At 39.6% G+C, this 21,620-nt stretch overlaps 1 protein-coding gene and 1 pseudogene across 9 annotated transcripts in view; one reads left to right on the forward strand and one right to left on the reverse strand.

The window, feature by feature from the left end:
- The window catches only part of LOC105032466 (chloride channel protein CLC-d), a 63,446-nt gene that overhangs the window by 22,138 nt on the left and 19,688 nt on the right, over positions 1–21,620 (reverse strand). For all 9 annotated transcript variants that reach the window (XM_073248034.1, XM_073248035.1, XM_029261026.2 and 6 more), the window contains 8 exons: positions 11,341–11,415; positions 8,691–8,779; positions 7,658–7,798; positions 7,493–7,563; positions 7,293–7,372; positions 7,022–7,171; positions 6,846–6,905; positions 6,658–6,732 (listed from right to left, as the gene is read on the reverse strand). In XM_073248034.1, the coding sequence (XP_073104135.1) occupies positions 6,658–6,732; positions 6,846–6,905; positions 7,022–7,171; positions 7,293–7,372; positions 7,493–7,563; positions 7,658–7,798; positions 8,691–8,779; positions 11,341–11,415 (741 nt within the window). The remainder of the gene's footprint in view (positions 1–6,657; positions 6,733–6,845; positions 6,906–7,021; positions 7,172–7,292; positions 7,373–7,492; positions 7,564–7,657; positions 7,799–8,690; positions 8,780–11,340; positions 11,416–21,620) is intronic.
- Positions 1,532–4,077, forward strand: LOC140853284 (uncharacterized; annotated as a pseudogene).

A 21,620-nucleotide genomic window follows, 5' to 3' on the forward strand; every position in this document is an offset into this window, starting at 1 on the left:
AAAATTCCTCCCAAATTTGCTGTAATTAGTTTTGAGAATATCCTAAAGTCATTAAACTCTGGAACATATTTCTTATAAACTCTTTTGTGCTAGGGCTGGATTCAGGAACCATGTCCAAGGGCAAGTTTCCTCTCATTAAGGTGCTTGAGACCCACTCATCTTTGCAACCAAAGATATACAACAAAAACACATAAGCACATTTTGATAAGCACATGGTCATGTAAATTAACTAGAAGGCATGGTTCGCCGTACCGGGCTGAACCGCCCGGTACGTGGTGTACCGCACCGGACTGGCGCCTTACCGGTCCGGTTCGGACCTTTTTTTCGAAAAATCCCCCCGAACCACATCGAACCGTCCGGTTCGGTCCAGTTCGCATCCATACCGCCTAAAATCAGGCGGTATGGTCGGTTCGATACCGGTTCGGCGTGAACCGAACCGTGCCGACATCCTCCACGTGAAAAAAGTGGGGAGGGGGGTGGGGTCGGAAAGTTTTTAAATGGTTGAGAGGCGTTAGAGTTCTCTGAGAAGTCTCAGAAAACTCCCAAAGCGTATAAAGGTCTCAACGAAACCGTTGAAACCTCTGAAAAATTAGAAAAAAAAAAAAAAAAAACTCCGTCAAATTGCAGGAGTGGTTCGAGGAGAGGCTGATCTTTGACCGGAGGTAAGATAATATGTTATTTTCTTAGTAAACATTTATTTTTTTTTTATTTTTGTTGTTAAAAATAGAATAAGAATGAGAAAGAATGAAAATAAGAGAAAATCATGCCAAAATCTTGTGATTTTGGTATGATTTAATTATATGTGATAGATCTTTGAAAGATCTACACGATGACACCAAAATTGTTAATTTTCGTTAATTATATATTTTTTAAATATTTTTATATATTTATTCATTTAAAAATTAATAAAAAAATTAAATTTTAGGGGAAAAAAATCAGAGTTTAGGAATCATATTTAAAATGATTCAAGCTACTTAAATCTAATTTCAATTTTTTTTTCAAATATTTGAAATTAAAAAATTATTTTTTTAATTATTTAAATTAAAAAATTTAATTATAAAATAAAAAATATATAAAAAAAGTGTTATATTTTAGTTAATTTAAAAATATTATTTGAAGCATATAACATATTTATTTTAAATTTATAAATTTTATAATAATTATTAAAATTATTTTAAAATTATATATAATTATTTTAATTATCATTAAACTATCGTATTTTGTTATACTTGCATATATTTATAAGAAAAAAATTTAGAGCATGACGTTCGTTCACTTTAATTAATCAGCTATTTTATAATATATATTTATTTATATAAAAATTATTAAAAAAATAAAAAAATAAAAAATCAGAGTTAGTTTTGAAATTGAGAATAATGTTTAGAATAATTTAAAATATTTAAAATATTTGAATCTAACTTGAATTTTTTTTGAAATTCTTTTTGTAAATATTTAAATAGTAAAAAATATTATCAAATAAAAAATATATGTAATTAGTGTTATATTACAGTTAATTTGAAATAATTAATATTTTGTTATACCTGCAGAAATGAGTAAGAAGAAAGATCCAGAGCGTAACATCGGTTGGGATCATGGAAAGATACTCTCGGCTCGACATCAATGGAGATGCAAATAGTGCAACACAGAGTTCAAGGAAGGAGGGGTGACTAGGTTGAAGCAGCATCTGGCTGGTGGTTATCTTAATGTGCCCATGTGTCGAAAATATCTATAAGAGGTCCGACAATTGATGAAAAAGCACTTTGCTGATTCGAAAGCAGCGAAGGAAAGGACAAAGCAGAAAAAGATCGAAGTAGACCGTCAAGCTGCAGAGCCACCTTCTTATCACTCTAAAGAGTCAGAGGAGGCTTCTGCTCCAGATGATGAGGAGGCACAGATTGAGGCTGCCATTCAGGCGAGCTTGATGGATTAGTACCGGCAGGAGAAGATGGCTCGGCACAGAGAGCGATTCAGACCATCATGCTACGAATCAGGATCTGGATCAGCGACTGGTGAGGGAGAATTCGAGTTAAGGAGAACTATCTAAGTCAGAGAGCCTAGTGGTAGAGGGAGCAGACGCAGCATGTCTTCTTTGTTGGGAGCTTTTGGCAGTAGGAGGTCCTCCAGAGATATTCCAGTATTAGCCAACATTCAGGATTTGGATCCACATGCTTTGCCCAGTAAAGATTCAAAACAGCAAAGAATTGACAGTATGCTGAAAAAAAATAAGAAGAAGGATATGTGGCGAGCTATTGGATCATGATTTCATTTCAGCCATATTCCAGCAAATGCAGCAACCAATCCTTACTACCGATCTGCTATTTCAGCCATAGAGGCTGCTGGCCAGGATGTAGATCCTCCAGGACCTAAGGACATCTATGGTCAGCTTCTTGACAGCAACAAGGAGGATCTACAGAGATGGATTGCTTCTTACAAAAATAAATGGCCTACATACAATCTGACAGTGATGTGTGATGGTTGGACAGGTTCTGCTAGGTGGAGCATCATTAATTTTGACAAACTATGATGAAAAAATATTTTTTCACAAATCAATTGATGCTTCAGTTAAGATGTACGATGCCACATATATCCTTAGTCTGATGAAGGAGGTGATTGATTCAGTGGGTGAGCAGCATATCGTGCAGGTCATCACAGATAACGGACCACAATATAAGGCTGTCGGAGAATTGCTGATAGAGCAGCGACCGCAGATATACTGGACCCTGTGTACTGTACATTGCATTGATCTTATATTGATGGATATCGTGAAGATTCGCAGGATGCAGCAGGTAGTGAAGATTGCCCAAACTATTACTAGATTCATCTACAACCACACATGAATTCTTTCATTAATGCGGACGTATACTGGGAAAGAGATCTTACGATCGAGTATCACACGATTTGCTACCAACTACATAGAACTTGATAGTCTTCTTCAGAAAAAAGCAGCCCTACGTCAGATGTTTGTCAGTGCCGAGTGATAGGAGAGCAGATATGTAAGGACCGGCACTGATGAAAGTCATGTGGAGAACTTGGTGACGAGTCAGTCATTTTGGCAGCGAGCTGAGAAGGTAGTGAAGGCTATCAAACCTTTATATGAAGTGCTTCGTGCCGTGGACAGCGAGAGATACCCCCAGATGGGCTTCCTATATTACATGATGGAGAGGACAAAGAAACAAATCAGTGAGAATGATCCCAAGTATGCTCAAGAATTCATTAACATCATTGAGCATCGTTGGGACTATCAGATGGGCAGAGATTTGCATCTAGCTGGTAAATTTGAATTCAAGAATGTTTTAAAATATTTTTTCGAAGTATGAAAATAAAAATGCTTAATCAGTCTTGAAATTTATCTGCAGCTTATTACTTGAATCCGAGATTTCAGTATAATATTTCGGGGATAGATATGGACAGCAAGCTTCTTGCTGCTCTTCGCAATGTTATATATAAGATGATGTCCGATCCAGAAATCGCATCGTTGTATCTGCAAGAGGTATGCTAGTTTAAAACAGATGTAATTATTCAACTGAATTCGATCTGATATATTTATAAATAATAAATATATTTTATTTCAAATGAAACAGTTTAGAGAGGGATCAGACAGTTTTGGAGTCCCATCAGCTGTCGTAAACAAAAAATAGATGAATCCAGATAAATTGCATATCAATAATGAGCAATATAGATTGATATGTAATTTTGCTTAATAATATCATCAAATTTGATATGTAATTTTGCTTTTGTAGCTGAATGGTGGATTCATTTTGGAACGTCAGCAGAAAATTTGAGACATATGACTGTCCGTATTCTTTCTAAGACGGTCTCTGCTAGTGACTGTGAGCGTAATTGATCTACTTTTGCCCTTATCCACAGCAAATAAAGAAATTGTCTGACACAAAAACGCCTCGACGATCTTGTATGTGTTCACTACAATCTGAAGTTGAGGCTAAAATGTATTCAGGAGGAAGTTCAGTTGAAGTACACTGATCCGACGCTGGATGATTATGCTGATGAGGATGACGATCCGATCATCAGATGGCTTGCAGGTCAGCAGCAGGAGCCAGAGCTTGATGAGCTAGGGTCCCCTCCACGACCAGCCAGTGTGGTGGCGAGAGAGATCAGAGTGGATCCAAAGCAATGGACAGAAAAAAAATATTCCACATAGAATTCCAGCTGATCAGCCACAGCCTAAGGGGACACAAGGGACTCATTCATCACATGACTCGCTGTCCGATACATCTTCCCAGAGATTCAAGCGAGAGATGTATAGACGATCCTCCCAGCAGCCAGCAAGAAGGCATCCATCCTCCCAATCACAGAAAACTCAATCACAAAGGGACACAAGGGGGAAAAAGAAAAGACAGTTGTACGTGCAGCACTCTCGAGAGCACAAAAGCTATCTGGTTCAGATACGGACACCAGGAAGAGTGATAATGATACTGGTAGTAGTAGCCATGGATCTGATGATCAGAGAGGAATTGGAGGACAGGAGACCACCATTTATGAGACTCAGCCACAGGGTGATATTCGATTCACCAATGAGTCTCAGTTTACGCATGTCACACAGAATAAGGATCATGATGGACGAGTCGGTAGAGACCGTGCGGAGCCGATTTCATATAGACGATGGGCTCCTAGAGGTCGTCCAGCACATGATGCAGCTGCGGACGATCTTGCACGTAGAGTGGGGTCCATGGATGTATCTGGATCATCCTCGCATTATAGATCCTATTATCCACAACCACCTTATGATCCATATGCATATGGTGCATCCGAGGCATCATCTTCTAATGGTTACTACCCCATGCAGTCTGGAGCATCTTACGGATCAGATTTTGCTACTGGCATATTTGGATGGGCTCCACAACCGTACCATCATCTCGAGGATACTTCTTAGAGCCAGAGTTTTAGCGAGAGATATGAGATGTCTTACAATCCAGAGGATGCCTTATGGGATGATAAATATTCGAGAGTACGGTGCAGCTTGGCTAGAGGGTTAGACTGATGTCCATTCAGACTATATTGATGATCCAGACATCTACAAGCGTCACAGACACTCGACAAGAAATTAAATGCAGAATACATCTTAAGGTTCGTATATCAGTTATTGCGCTTTGTACTTAAATATTTAGATACATTTTAATGCGTATTTTATATTTTTTTTAGTTTTAAGATAACATAGTTGAAATATAATGTAAATAAATATATGTTTGAAATTTTGGATCAAGAGTCTTTGTACCGCAACATAACTCCAAATTGAACCCAAATATGTTAATAATATGCAATATAATGCCATTTTGAGGTTGTATTTATCAATTATTAACTTCAAAAACTCCCAAAAAAAATTTGAAAATCGAAAAAAAAAATTTGTGTACCGATACCGGACAGGTCGCCTTGGTGTACCGTGTGTCGGTACGGTATGGTACCGTACCGTACCATACCGGTCTGACACCGACACGCCGTCCGGTACCGGTACAACAAACCTTGCTAGAAGGTATTGAAATTTGGGTTCATAGGAGGTTACAAGTGAGTAGATCATGTCTATTTTACATATTTATTCAATTCAATGTTTGAGGTTGTGATGGACCAAAGTGTTAAATATCTAATTTAAGTTTGGCTACCAAAAAAATTTAAAAAGAAAAGGCCACAATCGCGTGCAACTACCATGAACCTACCTCACATACTTCTGAGGAAGAGGATCAACTTTCTTAATATGAGGATAGTATAATAAAGCCAGCGTTTTACTAAACATTTATAATCCAGTCACACTTATGATTTACTGAATGGTTGGCCAAAGATCAGAGGACTTTTGAACCAATTTATTTATCTTCAATGTCGATATTGAAAGGGAAGAAATGAGGCAGAATGCCTGTAGGTATCAAAAAGAGAAATATTAGTTTATTTCCAGTATGTACGTGTATTATTCTGTCTAAAGCCATTTGAGGCACAAAGTAACAAGAAAAAGAGCTTTAAGAAACTTACCAGTTAGTAGAAGATAAGGGAGCACATAGACTACGAAATCATGCCTTCCTCTTCATCCTACTTCCCTTCTTTTTTCTTTCTTCCTATCCATTTGCTTCTTTAGTTAATTCATTTATTTTATTTTTTCATTGCCTCACAAGTCTGTCAATATTTCAGCTCATACTTTCCTTGGGAAAGAAAAGAACCACCAAGGAAATATTTGCCACAATTTTTGCTTGGAATCTACTATCTCGATAAAGTTAGACAAACAGCATTAGATATGCATGCTACTTGCTATCTTCTCACTTCTTGAGATGCAAAATGCAACACGGTCATCCATACTTGTAACCTGCGAAGTTTCATTTAATTGTTCTATAATCGGCACATATGTAAATAGAGACGCTTGCTATATTCATAACATGGCTATTACAACTCATAATATGGCTTTGCTGATTTTCGACCCCATATGGTGCATGAAAAAGTGTTAGAAAGTGTCCACAGCAGCCACTGAGGTGCTCAGCTGAGCAGAAACAGACCCTCAGGCTCCTCCCTAGGAACTAGAGAAATGAAAGACGGAAAGCATACTTGAAAAGCAAAGTTAAAATGCTGGCTGTAAAACCTTTATCAAAATGGCATAGCTATGTATAACAAAGAAAGTTCAAAAAATGATAGTAATAACTCAATGACAACAAATTTTAATACCAGAAAGGTGAGAAGGCTTTGAGCACTATACTCATGAAATGTTTTTGCACTAAATAAATTGCGTATTGCATCATCCTGCCAAAAATAAATAAATAAATAAATGAATAGAGACTTGGAAAAGAGGGGGATGGATGAAATTTAACTTTAATATATATTAACATGGAATAGGATGCCTGAATATTTCAAACCTGTGTATTGAAGAAAATGGTTGCCAGATCATTGTATTCTTTATCATCAGAACAGTAAAACTGCAAGTGGCAAAATTGAAGAAAAAGGATAAGAAAAAATAGCCTTTATTTACCATAAAAACAGCAATAGAGAAAACATCATAGACATCAAAATAATCGTATAACAGACATCTCACATTCACGAAATTTCCATCTGTCCCCGGTGGACGAGGGCATTCAATACCAGGATTAACTTCTGAATTAGGGCATGGACTGCACTTTCTAAATAGTGGTAATCCAAAGGAAATGACAGACGTTATCAGAGATATAAGGCATACTTCAATGATCTGCAAGATTTAGCACAAAATTCAGATATCAAGCTCCTTGATAGGTGCAAGACTTGAAGTAGGATAGCAGAGAATTGAGAAAACAAATTACAGCTAATGTCAGCCAATGTTCTTAACATACCTTAACTCTATTTCCCTTCTTATGCAAATACTTTCGACGCCAATTAGTTATATAAAGAGTAAGCTGATTAAATAAGGCTCCTGAATAAGAGAAAAGAACAGCATAAGCCCAATCACAGAAAGAAGATATCAACCAGATAAACTGAACATGTAAATTGTAAATTTTTTTAAATCAAGATAACAAGGTTAATGAAAACCCACCAAGAAGACCACCAATAACCCCGATAATGGCCATGGGCAGTAATTCCTGAAAAGAGTAGTCTTCTTGACCACTTTATGTGTAAAATGGCATTATATAAATACAGCACTCAATGGAGTATGTGTGAATTAAATATGCAAAAAAATGAAACAAGATCAATGTCTAACCCTGATATGTCCCAAATTATGAAGCCACCTGAACCAAAATGTCCACATTTCCCACTCTTGCACCAGCTCATCGCAGACCGAACCACAACAGCCACAACAGCAGATGTAAAGAAAACTCTCCACATAAGCTGGCTTCTCCACCTGCAAGAAAACAACAATAGGACAACATATATTATCCACTCTCTTTCAAAATCCCAGCAAGATGGTGCCAAACTTTGAACATAAGAAGAAACATAAAGACAAAACTGAGCCTCAAAGTCCTTTTTGGTCGATTTAGCCAGTTTGGGCTAGTTCAAGGGAAAATTGACCCGCTTCGATCCAGTTTTGGTGGTTGTTGGCTAGTTTCAGCTGAAACTGACCAAAAATGACCATGGAAGTGATGTTTATTCATAATTTTAATATTTAGTGACATTTTGAGTCATTTCTTCATTCGGTTAAATAAATAATGTTTGATTATATTTTTTTAGTTACAAGAATTGATACTTATAAATGAAAAATCAAACATCTGAGAAGTATTTTTCTTCTTATTAAACATGGATTTTTGTTTTCAAAAATTTAGAAGTATTTATGAGTTTCATCTTAAGCTATTCAAAGGAATTGTAGTTATTTTTGTTTTTTTTAACAAATGTTGGCTGATATGTAGATTCAAGAAATTTAAGCTTGGTTTGTTAGATCTGAGCACATATTATAGGCACGCAAATAACATATACAGCTTTGTCTTCATAAGTAACATATTTGTGCTTGATACAGTGGTATTCAAGATATCAGTTTCTTAAACATTTGAAAGTTTATGCTACTGCGTTTAGCTTTTTCATAGAGACATACAAAGTTAAGAATTCAATGATTGGATTATTATCAAACAACTAAATTTAGCAAAGTGCTTTAAACTTTAAAGAACTTACTTTTTGGCAAACTACTGTAAATGAACTTTCTTTTTGCTAGCACTAGCCACAAGAGTTAAATAAGGCAAAAAAAAAAGTTCCAGAAGTTAAATTTTTTGTGTATGGAAGGGTGGGGGGAAAAGCTTTCTTACCATGAAGTAACCTCTTCCAGGGCAAAGAGTACACCACCAACAGGAGCTCTAAAGGCAGCAGCAACCCCAGCTGCACATCCACAGGTTACCTTTTCAAACATTGAAAAGATATTCATGAACTGAATCCAACAATTATTACAATGATCACTTATAGAAATTTAAATTGCTAAGCTAGCATCACTGTATTACTGCAGAAAGAGATGAGAAGGCAATCAAAACAATCATGCAAAAGAATTGAAGGGGGCAGACTCGCACAACTTGACAAGTGTCTCTTTACCCATGAGATCGCGTAAAAATGAATTGTCCAACAATCTTTATTTCTGCTCATCATTACAAACCATTTGTATATCATCTGTTTGTGGATTCCCCACACCAAGAATTAGACAAATGAGACACAGAAGTAGCGGTCTGTTCCATGATCCAATTCCCAAATCAATGTTGTATTCATGAAAATGCCAGAGTAAATCATATCATAAAAATATTCCATCATTTATCATCCTATTGAAAGTCTCCAGCTTAAATCAGAATGCTTGTGCATATGTCACACTAAAGCAGTTTTTCTAGACTTGTCCAAGTCCGAATAATTTTACTTGCATTGACGATTATATCATGCTCTCTGCATATTTTATAAGATAACCTAAAGGAACAACATTTTCTATTCCATTAGAAGCTAATAAATCAAACTTGCTTGACAATAGAGGTTTTTGTTTGTGACTTTAACGGCAAGACAAATAAATGCAGAAGTTATGGATGATAAACTAACACAAAGTGCAAATTTGTGAGAGATTGAAAAGCAGGTAGCTGATGATAGAGGAGCTCTTACATCCGGTGGAAAAGGTTGTAAACACCCTTTTCCTCAAGAACTCAAGAAGTATGCTTAATATCAGATAGAATAATACCATGCTGCATGAGAATGAAGCTGACTTTGGTTTAAGTGGCTTTAAAGCTATACCATATCAGATAGAATAATACCATGCTGCACGGAGAGGGACTTTGGTTTGAATGGCTTTAAAGCTATACCAGATCACTGATATAGAGGGAAAGATCTATAAATATCAGTTTAATCGAGTGATTGCAAAGGGTAGACAATGGTATCAAAAAGAGACATGGGCTGAACAATGGGTATTTGGTTTGATGAAGCCTTAGTTCACTTAGCTAAGAATAACAACTCAAAACACCATCATGCCAAAAGGACCCTTATCTGTGTGCATGTTTATATGTATATATGCATATATGCATATGTTTGAATAGAGAGGTAGAAGTGATAGAAAGTCTTGAGCTAGAACCCTGTGGTAGGATTCTAGCCAAAATTTTGTCAGTGCAAGATTAAAGGTAAACCCTCTAGACTGAAAATCCATCTTTTGATCTTTTGATCATAACATACAGACACTAAACAAATCTTCATAAAAGTTCTAAAGATTCACCATCTGTAAATTGTGTGGCACAGCATGAACAATGCCAATACGGCTGCTGTGCCAAAAGAGCATTTAAATTAAAAACCCAACGATTCACAAAGACCTACATATCTTAAAACGTATAAATAACCAAATTTCAACGGTTTGTATTCTTGTAACTGATAGAACAAGTTAAAAAATTATATCATTCTGATATTCTTATTATATATATAATCAATGCATAAGAAATCTCCAAATTCTACATTCTAATTTTTTAGAAATTTTAATTCCGGGAAATCATGTTTGACTGTGGCATTTCCAATTTACATAGAACTGATTTTATAACAATAGTTAAACACAAATCTCTCTCTCTCTCTCTCTCTCTCTCTCTCTCTCTGTGTGTGTGTGATACAATATAACTAGCAATATACCAGAAGGTTGGTACAGAACTGCTTCCTTGATGATGATTTCTCTCACAACCGTCAAGAATAACGTTTTCTAAAAGATAACGTTTCTTTAACAACAATTCTTCCTTAACAGCAACCTCCAAAGTCAGTTCTGAAGAATCCTGTCCATATAAAAATGGTGCACAAAACAATGCCCCCATTGCATCATCACCATGAGTACCACCTGGTCTACCACCACATTCAATCATAAATATCACTACCAGCACTATCATTTTTAACATGAACCGAAAACACAAACTGAGGCATCACCATCCCAGTAGTTCCCACTAGATGAAAGATCACATGTATACCAACACAAACATCAGCAATAGCTCTAATGTTGTCACAAGTAGCAACTTTCATGGACTTATAAATCCAGTGTGATACCAGAAACATTGACCGTCCTGTTTTGGATGTTGCAATGATTACCATGAAACTTCTGAATTTTTTTCAACAAAACACAAATAAGACTAGAAATGCTGGGCAAATAGCTTTTTCAACTTTTAGTCCAGACTTATTGTGTGATGTCTACTAATTACTAAAGAATGTTGGAAAAGTGGTCTAACATCAAATCAATAACTATAATATTAGCATACAGACAAATGCAAGAGACTCTAAGAACTGTCATAATAACAATTTAAAATTCAGAATCCATACAAAAAATCTGAAAGCATCGGAATTTAAACATAACAGAATGTGAGTCAAAAATATGTAAATAACTACAATTTAGAGAGCAATTACCTAATGCAGTATCCCATAACAAAAAGAATGTGAGAAATACCATAATTCAGCAAGGAACAGACAACTCACAAGGTCACGGCGATCTCGATCACTCTCGAAAATGCGTAACCACCTTGAACTTAGGTGATACTTTGTGGATCCACCCTGTATATGTTCATATCATGATGGCCATAAATTAATAGAAATGACATACTAGTAGTATTTGATAGTTTGCTGAGCTAAAAAATAAAGGAAGTAAATATAAAATTGGCTGCATGAATTAGCAATTTAAATAGCTGGAGTCAATTTGCATACAACAAGAAGGGAAAAGGCAGTCACAAAAATTCCAAAGTAACACTACGAAAGTTTACCAAAGCAATAAAGTGAAAATTAAAATTACATGTCAACATGAAAATGAACAATTGCATAGTTGATTGTAACCAGTGCTTTTAAATTGTGCTATATGAACAAGGCTCCTTCCACACCCAAAAAGAATCAGGTTAGTTTTCATATGGCTCCAATATCAACATACTAAAAGGTAGAAGCATCATTTGATGTAAAGCATGTATACTTTCTTAGGATAGTCATCTACATATCCTATACATACTAAACACCTACATAGGATACCACCCGATACTGGTCAAACACTTCCCATTAGTATTCATTTGTTGGTTTATCACATACAAACAGGATATTGTATGGATACTACTCAGGTCAAGTAGCTTCAACACCGAAAAATGGCATCCCCGCGCAAGAGACTGTCCCCACTGCAGGGTTTGGGACAGGTCAAATGTACACAACCTTACCCCCTGCGAGCATGGAGGCTGCTTCTATGTTTCGAACCTATGATACCCAAGTCATAATTGAGAAACCTCACGATTGTACCAAGGACCGCTTCTAGGTTCAACACTCACATCCAAAATTTATTGAAGAAAAACCCCCCTTCAACCTTTATCATTATGTGCTCTTGGTGTAGAGGAGAAAGCTAATGGAAAGAAAGTGGTGAAGAGATAATCATAGCCATCTAGCTTTCTCCTAACTATAAGAATAATCATAGCCATCTAGCTTTCTCCCAACCATTTGAAGTTGGCTCTATGGATCCTCATTTGCCACATATTCCTATTTAGGGTCACCTTGTTACTCCAAGTTCCTCTATATCCTTCCTTGCAACCTCCTTTCATGTTATCTCAAGTCTTCCACTCCTTTTCTTAACACCTCCAACACCTACCAAAGTAATTCCCCTTACAGGAACCTCCTCACATCTCCGTTGTACAAGTTTGTGCCATCTCGGTCGATTTTCTATCATTGTCGTTAATTTGAACAACTCCTACAGCTACTCTAATATATTTATGTTTTGTTTAATCCTTTCTAGTTTTGCCATTTGTCCATCAGAACATTCTACTTTGTGATACATTCAACTTGTTTTCATGTACTTTCTTTATTGCCTAGTATTCTGAGCCATGAAACATGACAGGCCTTATGCCTTATAAAATTTTTCCTTAAGTCTCCAATCTATGAATCTAGCATATAATATTCTAGATGCCCATATCACATAATATTCCTAATGCACCACATCACTTTGTCCAACTAACTCTAATTCTATTACATATATCTTCATCAAGCTTCCCGTTACTTCGCATCATAGACCCTAAGTAATCAAATAGGTCATTTTGTGGTATCTCTTGGTCATCAATCTTAATTTGCATTACATAATCATTCCATTTTCACTAAATCTACATTCCTTATACTCTATCTTTGTTCTACTAATCTTTAGTCCTTTATCCTTTAATGTTTTCCTGTACAAGTCAAATGTACAACTGAATCTGGTTCTCTTTTCATCAAACATTATGTTGTCTACAAATAACTACAACACAGTACTTTTTTTTGGAATATTAGTGGTAGGTTCATCAGTAATTAGTGCAAAAAGACATAGGCTTATTGAGTTATTGGTTCTTGATGCAAACTCATAGTAACTAGAAGTATACTTATTTTATCACATCAACTCCAAAGACTTGCCAATGTCTCAGCATACATATCCTCAATTTCAACGTACCATTTATGTAAAACATTGCTTCTTAAAGTGCATCAAATTACGTTTCTTAGGACCTTATTATAAGCTTTCTCTAAGTCAATGAAGACCATATATAGACTTTTCTCTTTATAAGCATTTTTCTATCAATTGTCTAAGTGAGAAACAAACTGGTTATCGAAAATAATTGTTATTTTCCTTAATATTTGTTTATTTACTTTTTCCCATAATTTTGTAAAGTGATTCCTAAGCTTAATTTCCCAATAACTAGAATAGTTTCATTGATCACCTTTATTCTTATATATAAGTACTATAATTCTTCCTGACCATATGGTGTTTTCTAAATTTTTACACTTTCATTAAATAAGTTAGCCGATTAACCCAGTGTCTCCAACGATTTTCCAATTCTCAATAGGTATTTTTTTCATCTGGCCCTAACACCTTATATTTTGTGCTCTTTCCAAAACTCTCTCCACTTCACTTTGATGAGTTGTATAAAAAGAACTTTCACTTGTACTTAGTTTTACTTCAATAAAAAGTTCTTTTTTAGAATTTCTTGTTTAAAGTTTTCAAAATCATAACTCCACCTTTCTTTAATTTCTCATCTTTCACTAATATCTTATTATCCTCAATTTTAATGCATCTCACAATTCAATGTCATTAGATTTCCTCTTTCTAGCTTTAGCTACTTTCTAAATTTCATTCCCACCTTTTGAATGAAACCTATAATAAAATTTATTAAATGCTACATATACCACATTTTGTTTGGTATTCCTTAAGTTCCAATTTCCTTCTCAATAATTTATCTCTAAAAGATAAAATATTTTTCTCTTTTAAATTCCACCATCTTATCTTTAGACATTTATAAATCATTTCTTCTTGCATTTAATGTATAAATTAAAGACTAATAATCCATGTTGCATGGTTAAACTCACTGCTGTATTATTGGTATCACATTGCAATCCTTACATGTTGATATTTCTCTTCTTTTAATGAAAAAGTACTCTGCTTGTGACAAATCTGATCCACTCATAAAGGTTACTAGATGTCCATCTCCCTTCTTAAAATATGTGTTTGCAACTGCATAGTCATAAGCTACTGCAAACTCAAGAATCAGAACTCCTATGAAATTCTACCCCAAAACCAAATCCACCATAAGCTCTCTCATATCCCATATTGCTCTTCCTTACATGCTTATTTAAATAACAATCTATAAGCATCTTTTCTTCTCCAGGAAAACCTTGCATTGATCCATCCAGTTCCTCCCAAAATTGTTTCTTGATCCTCTCCTGCAACTCTAATGTGATATATAAGCACTAACTACAACGATAATATCCTCCTCTAAAACTAGTTTAATAGCTACTAATTTATCACATATCCTTTAAACATCTACCATTTTAATATTCATCACCAAGTTTCGCCAAATCGGTACCGAGGGTCAAACCAACTGGCTACTGATTTGATACAATACAAATAGTACCGTATCGATCCAAGGCATACCGAAACCAAGGGAGGGAGAGGAAGGGGGGGAGAGAGAGAGAGACGGATGTAACTCCGATCTCTAAGTTCCGATATCCATCATCATTGTCCATGCCCTATGGTGGCAAAAAAGAGAGGTGGTGGCATGGTGAGAGAGAAGAGAGAGAGAGATGGCGGTCCATGGTCATCTTTGTCATCATTGTTAGCAACAGTGGTGACAGTGATGGAAACCTAACCCTAGCAAAGGGAACTGCAAGATAGAAGTCACAAGAGGCAAGGAGGATCAGAAGAGAGCAGAGAGGAGGGTTTGAAGGGCCCAATTCTGTTCTTAAATAGCTGAAACTGCTTGAAAATGGGCAGAAACAAACGATTCAACTCGGTTCAAGCTGGTTTTGACCTAAGACCAAATCAAGTGGCCAAATCATCTTGGTTCCTAGCCAGTCTAGTTCTATATGCCGCAAACCGTCCAGTCGGGATGGTACAGCAAACCTACTCCATTTCTAGTATCAAAGACCGGACCAATCAGCCAGTAGTACGATTCGGTATGCCCCCATGCCATTCCATACCGGGCCTGAGCCGACACAGAGAGAGTGGAGGGAAAACATAGAAGGAAGAGAGAGTGAAGGGAGGGAAGGAGAGGAAAAGAGGGCCTCCAAAGGCTGCTAAAGGACAGCCAAGCTTACTATGCTGCTGCCGAGCTCGATGGAAGGGGGCTAGAGGGGGGAAGGAGCAAGAGAGATAAAGGAGGCCACTGGAGGTCTCCAGAGGGCCGATATGGCTGCTGTGCCGCTACCAAGACCAATGAAGACCAGAGGGGCTCCGCCCTCCTCCCGATTGAAACAGAGGCTTTGGCCACTGTTTCTTTTTTTTTTTTTTGCTTTTATTAGATGAAGTTGGCAACTCACCATTTCTTTCTTTTTTTTTTCTGATTTTCGGTTGAAGCCAACAATTGTGTTGCCCACTTTGCCCAATAAAAGAAAAAAATACGAAATAGAGGCCAAAGCCCTTGTGCCGATTGGAAGGAAGGCGAAGTGCCTCCTCCAACCTTCACCGACCTCGGCAGCGGGCAGTGGCACGACAGTCTCAGTAGTGGCACAATGGCCTCACCAAACCCCTAGAGGCATCTGGCAGCCTCCTCTCTCTCCTTCCCTCCCTCTGCCCTCCTCCGGCTTCCACTGAGCTCGACAGCAGCACAGCGAGCGCAGCTGCCCTTCAGTGACCTCCAATGGCCCTATCTCCCTCTCCTTCTTTGCCCCTCTCTCTTCCTCTCTTTCCTTCCCTCTATCCCCCTCACTAGCTTCTCGTTTTGAATGCCGAAACTATCTTAGATGGCTGCCAGTACAGTTTGGGGCACTTCGGCGACTATTATCTTTACCTACATATAAAAATTTATAACCATCAATAGTATTCTTGGATTTGCTACCTTCCTATTTTGTTTTTGCAGATCAACAACGTTGATTTTCTTGTATCATTGTATCCGCTAACTCTCTACAATTCCCCTCAAAGTACAAATATACCAAGTAGCAAATGTAATTCTCTTTTTTCATATAATTACCTTCTTCAGGTTGACCATCATTGTACTAGATTTCTACTAGAACTCTAATCCTACCCCTTGCCCGTTTGTCACTACAACCAACTTCCACATCACCTATGGGCAACCAACTAACCAACCCTTGCCTATTTGTCAGTCAACTGGCTCATGCTGTAATGGTAATTTATGGACAACACATGACAAAATTATAGATAGCTTAATAAACTAGACACGACAATATGATACATACCATAGTTATATAAGAAAAGGTGTATACTAATTATTTCATATTCCTGCTATATCCCTATGCCATTGTATCAACATTCACCATGTCAGTGTGTCTGCATCACATCCTATCCATATTTTGTATCCATGTCCATTCTTCACAGGTCAGCATTTCACACATGTTGGCATAAATATGATGCATAATCCAGTAAATGGATAAGCAACAGGTGTACTTTTGACTTTTGGATTGCCTTCTTGATCGATGACCACCTGCTGCATTGTTATCATATTGTATTATCATACCATTGTCATTTGAGTACTTTACATGCACGTACAATTTTAACTTGGACCCAAAATTGTTCTATATTAGAAAAACAACATTTCTAAACTGAATTAGAGAAACTTAGCATCATAGACCATCATGTGTGTCTTTGCCAATTATTATTCAAAATGTGCAGTTCAAAGTTTCAAGTAACCTAGCATTAAAATAGCAATAATTGAAATATATAACTTTAACTGAATTATCATACATACTAATATTACATTTAGCATTAACAGGTAGACTAAATAAAATAACGGTAAAAAAATATAAGAGGAAAAAGATAATGTATAAACATTTTATGAAAAGTGGTTTTAAACATTAAGAGAATCAATAAGCAAACTACCATTACACAATATGATAATAGCATCTTCAATTAAACACAGCATGCCTCAATTTGCTCCACCCTACATAGAATGTCAAGGTGGCTCTAATCTACATAAACTAGAAGTCACCACCCTAAAAGCTATATAATATTGCATCAAGATAAACACATGCCATGTTGTCAGCATTTACACTGGCTTCACAACACCTAGGCTACTTTGGTGGAAATTAAGGTTTGTTGCACTGAAATCAGGCACCATATTGGCTAGGCACTAGGTCAATATAGCATCACACAGTATAATGGACCATGCTGACTAGGTATCAATATACTAAAAACCATTTTTTTTTATGTTTTACTTCTTTAGGCTTCCAATGGTGACACATGGTTTAAGAGGATTCCTTATTTGATGTTCTTAGAAGTTCATATGGTTTTAGGGTTCAAGGCATATGTTTTAAGGTTTAAAAATGAGAGGACAATGCAGAAGGCTCAAAATTGAAGTATCAAAAACTATGTTTTAGAGAAGATTTACATCAAATAGATGAAATTACGACACTTAAGAAGAAATAATATCCACTTCATGTCTGCCGCACCACATGAACCGCCTAGCTTGGGTGTACCATACCATACTAGGTCGGAGCCAATACAAAAACATCAATCAGGTCAGTACAAACCCCATACTGACCCGTAACACCCCAAACCAGAATACATATCGTACTGCACCAACCCATGTCGCCCAATTTCGGGCAATTCCACGATAAAAGTGAAAATAAAAGGATCTTGGTAAAAGATGTGAGTACCATACAGATCATACCATACCAAACTGGTAACGTACCACGGTACCTAATACCAATTGCAGACCTTGAACTTATTTGGGGTCGAATATAGAGTATCTTATGCATATCAAAGACATCCAAGTCCCAAATAGCCACCCTGACACTCATATGTCCTTCGATGCTGGTCTAGCCATCCTAACTGTTGGGTGGATGTCTGGCCAGGACACCACCTCCCAAGATCCTTTCAGTACCACGCGATGCAGCAGGAAGAAAGAAGAAACAAAACAAAAGAAAAAACAATCAAAATATGTGGATCAGCCACAAAAGGGCTCGCCTCCACGGGGCATGCAAACTTCATTATGAAAAGAAAATTTTACAAGAGGAGACCTCACCCTCAACCCTTGTACACCCAATTCTCTCTCATCTGAAGTTCCCCTCACAAAAGCTCTCTCTCTCTTTGAGACCCCTCTGAACCCCTGAAGAGCCTGGCGACCGCTGTCCAGGAGCCTCCTGCTCCTTCTCTCTCAGCGCCCTAGCCTCTCTCTCTCCTCTGGTTCGTACGGCGGCGAGAAACCGAACCCACACCCTCTCTGTTACCTCACAGGGCCTTTTAAGGCTTAAACCTAGTTTAAAACTTGATTAGAGAGGGATTAGGAGTCCTAAACAAAGCCAAAAAACCTCCTGGACCGTCGGATCAAGACCGGGAGCCTCCTCGGCCCTTATATCGCGCTCCGGTCCACGGAATAGTGCTGTGCACCGCGAGAAACACGTGGGAAATGCCTACGCAGTCCACAGACCGCACCGTGGACCACCCGGTCCACGGTGGACCGGGGCAAGGGGCCAGCAGGCCTGGGTCGCGCGTCCCGCGCGGGCCTGGGTCCCGCATCCCGCGCGCCGCCGCCTGCGGCCGCGCCGCTGCCGCCCGCCGCCGGCGGTCCTCCGCCACCTCGATTCTCATGCCGACTTCAAAAGCTCGTATCTCCTCCATCCGAGCTCCGATTCAGGTGATCTTGATCTCGTTGGACTCCGTTTTTCGCCGCGAACCTCGCTGTGAGCTCAATGTGGGCTGAATCTCGAGGCGTCAAATCCTAACAATCTCCACCTCGACTCGATATTCGGCCTCCTCCAAACTCCGAGAGCTTCTGGATCTCCTCACCCCCATGCCCTGGGGCAATCGCCTGCTGATCATGGATGGGCAAACATGGGAGTCGAGCCAGGCTGCTCGATCCCATCTCCGTCGTATGCTGTGCTCCTCCTGACCTGAGACCTGCTCGGGACATCATCCTGCGGCAATAGGAATCTTACCTTGCGACGTCGCCTCTCGTCCTCCCGAGTCTCTTGTCTCGTGCCCGATCCGCCTCCTGGAGCTCCACCTCGCTCTGGGCTCTGCCTGGCTCCCGATGCTCCCCCTCGCACTGGGCTCCCTGCCAGGTAATAATGTCCTCTGCTCCCCTTCTTCCCCTCCAGCACAATCCTATCACCGCGTAGCACCCTCAGGATTCTTCCACCAGCTACCGTCCTGTAGCCTCTCGAATCCAGTCTGCTAAGTGAAATAAGATTCTGCCTGAAATCGGGTATGTATCGGACCTCCCCCAATCTCCTCACTGCACCGTCATGTGTCCTCCAGCTGACCGTCCCAATGCCTCTGATCGCACAGCTCGATCCATCCGGCAGATATACAGTGCTCTCACTGTTCTTCAGGGAGTCAAACTGCTCCTCTCTACAACACACATGATAGGGGCATGCAGAATCTAATATCCACTGCTGGGAAGAAGTAGATACCTCATCAGATATCTTAAAGACATCTCCATCTAAATCACTGTCAGCCGTCGCTACAGCAGCCACCGTCCGATTTTTCAGTTAAAGGCAATCTCTGGCTAGATGCCCCAACTCTTCACACCGGTAACACCTGATTTTGCTCAAGTCCCTCTTGGACTTAGACCGCCCTCGTTGCGATCTCCTGTCGCTCCGTCTACCGCCTCCTGCACCTCCAGAAGCCACCAAAGCTGAGCTATCGACACCTGAGCTCGAAGCTGGGTTCTCCCTCCTGAGAACCTCGTTCTGGAGTATCGCCGCGGTGACCTCGTCCATCTTGATAGTGCTCTTCCCCACTAGAAGAGCAGTCACCAAGGACTCGTACGAAGAAGGAAGCGATGCCAGCAAAACCAGCATCCTGATCTTCTCCTCAACGTTCTCACCAACGCTGAGAAGGTCGGTGAGGATCTTCTGGAAGTGGCTCAAATGCTCCTGCACGCTTTGTCCCTCAGTCATCCGCAGTTGGTAAAACTGTCTTCAGAGGAAAAGAGTGTTGGTGAGAGACTTCGCCATGTACAACTCCTCGAGCTTCGACCACAACACCGTCGGAGAAGTCTCGCTCAGCACATGGATCACCACCTCATCCGCCAGGTACATGCGGATGGTACTCACCGCCTGCATCTGTAGCCATTTTCAATCCCGCACCTCCATGGTGGTCGGCTTCTCATTGCACAAGAGAGCATCGATCAACTCCTGTTGGATGAGCACGTCCTTCACCCTTGCCTGCCACAAGGAGAAATTGCTCTTACCATCGAACTTGTTGATCTCCATCTTGATTGTTCATGTTTTCTCCATCTTCAGTCTTGCTCACCACCACTGCAATCTGCGTCCTTGTACCGCCTTGCTCTGATACCACTTGTTGGGTGGATGTCTGGCCAGGACACCACCTCCCAAGATCCTTTCAGTACCACGCAATGCAGCAGGAAGAAAGAAGAAACAAAACAAAAGAAAAAACAATCAAAATACGTGGATCAGCCACAAAAGGGCTCGCCTCCACGGGGCATGCAAACTTCACTATGAAAAGAAAATTTTACAAGAGGAGACCTCATCCTCAACCCTTGTACACCCAATTCTCTCTCATCTGAAGTTCCCCTCACAAAAGCTCTCTCTCTTTGAGACCCCCCTGAACCCCTGAAGAGCCTGGCGACCGCTGTCCAGGAGCCTCCTGCTCCTTCTCTCTCAGCGCCCTAGCCTCTCTCTCCTCTGGTTCGTACGGCGGCGAGAAACCGAACCCACACCCTCTCTGTTACCTCACAGGGCCTTTTAAGGCTTAAACCTAGTTTAAAACTTGATTAGAGAGGGATTAGGAGTCCTAAACAAAGCCAAAAAACCTCCTGGACCGTCGGATCAAGACCGGGAGCCTCCTCGACCCTTAGATCGCGCTCCGGTCCACGGAATAGTGCCATGGACCGCGAGAAACACGTGGGAAACGCCTACGCGGTCCACAGACCGTGCCGTGGACCACTCGGTCCACGGTGGACCGGGGCAAGGGGCCAGCAGGCCTGGGTCGCGCGTCCCGCGCGGGCCTGGGCCTGGGTCCCGCGTCCCGCGCGCCGCCGCCTGCGGCCGCGCCGCTGCCGCCCGCCGCCGGCGGTCCTCCGCCGCCTCGATTCTCATGCCGACTTCAAAAGCTCGTATCTTCTCCATCCGAGCTCCGATTCAGGTGATCTTGGTCTCGTTGGACTCCGTTTTTCGCCACGAACCTCGCTGTGGGCTCAATGTGGGCTGAATCTCGAGGCGTCAAATCCTAACACTAACGGAACTAGGAGATAGCATACTGTGCCCCATAAGGAGGGCAAGGCTGTGGAAGATGGTAATGAACCAGATATGGTGTCTGAGAAGGATATGCTCATGGGTCGTACATCAGGGTGGTG

Source organism: Elaeis guineensis, chromosome 13 (assembly GCF_000442705.2).
Source record: "Elaeis guineensis isolate ETL-2024a chromosome 13, EG11, whole genome shotgun sequence".
Lineage (NCBI taxonomy): Eukaryota > Viridiplantae > Streptophyta > Magnoliopsida > Arecales > Arecaceae > Elaeis > Elaeis guineensis.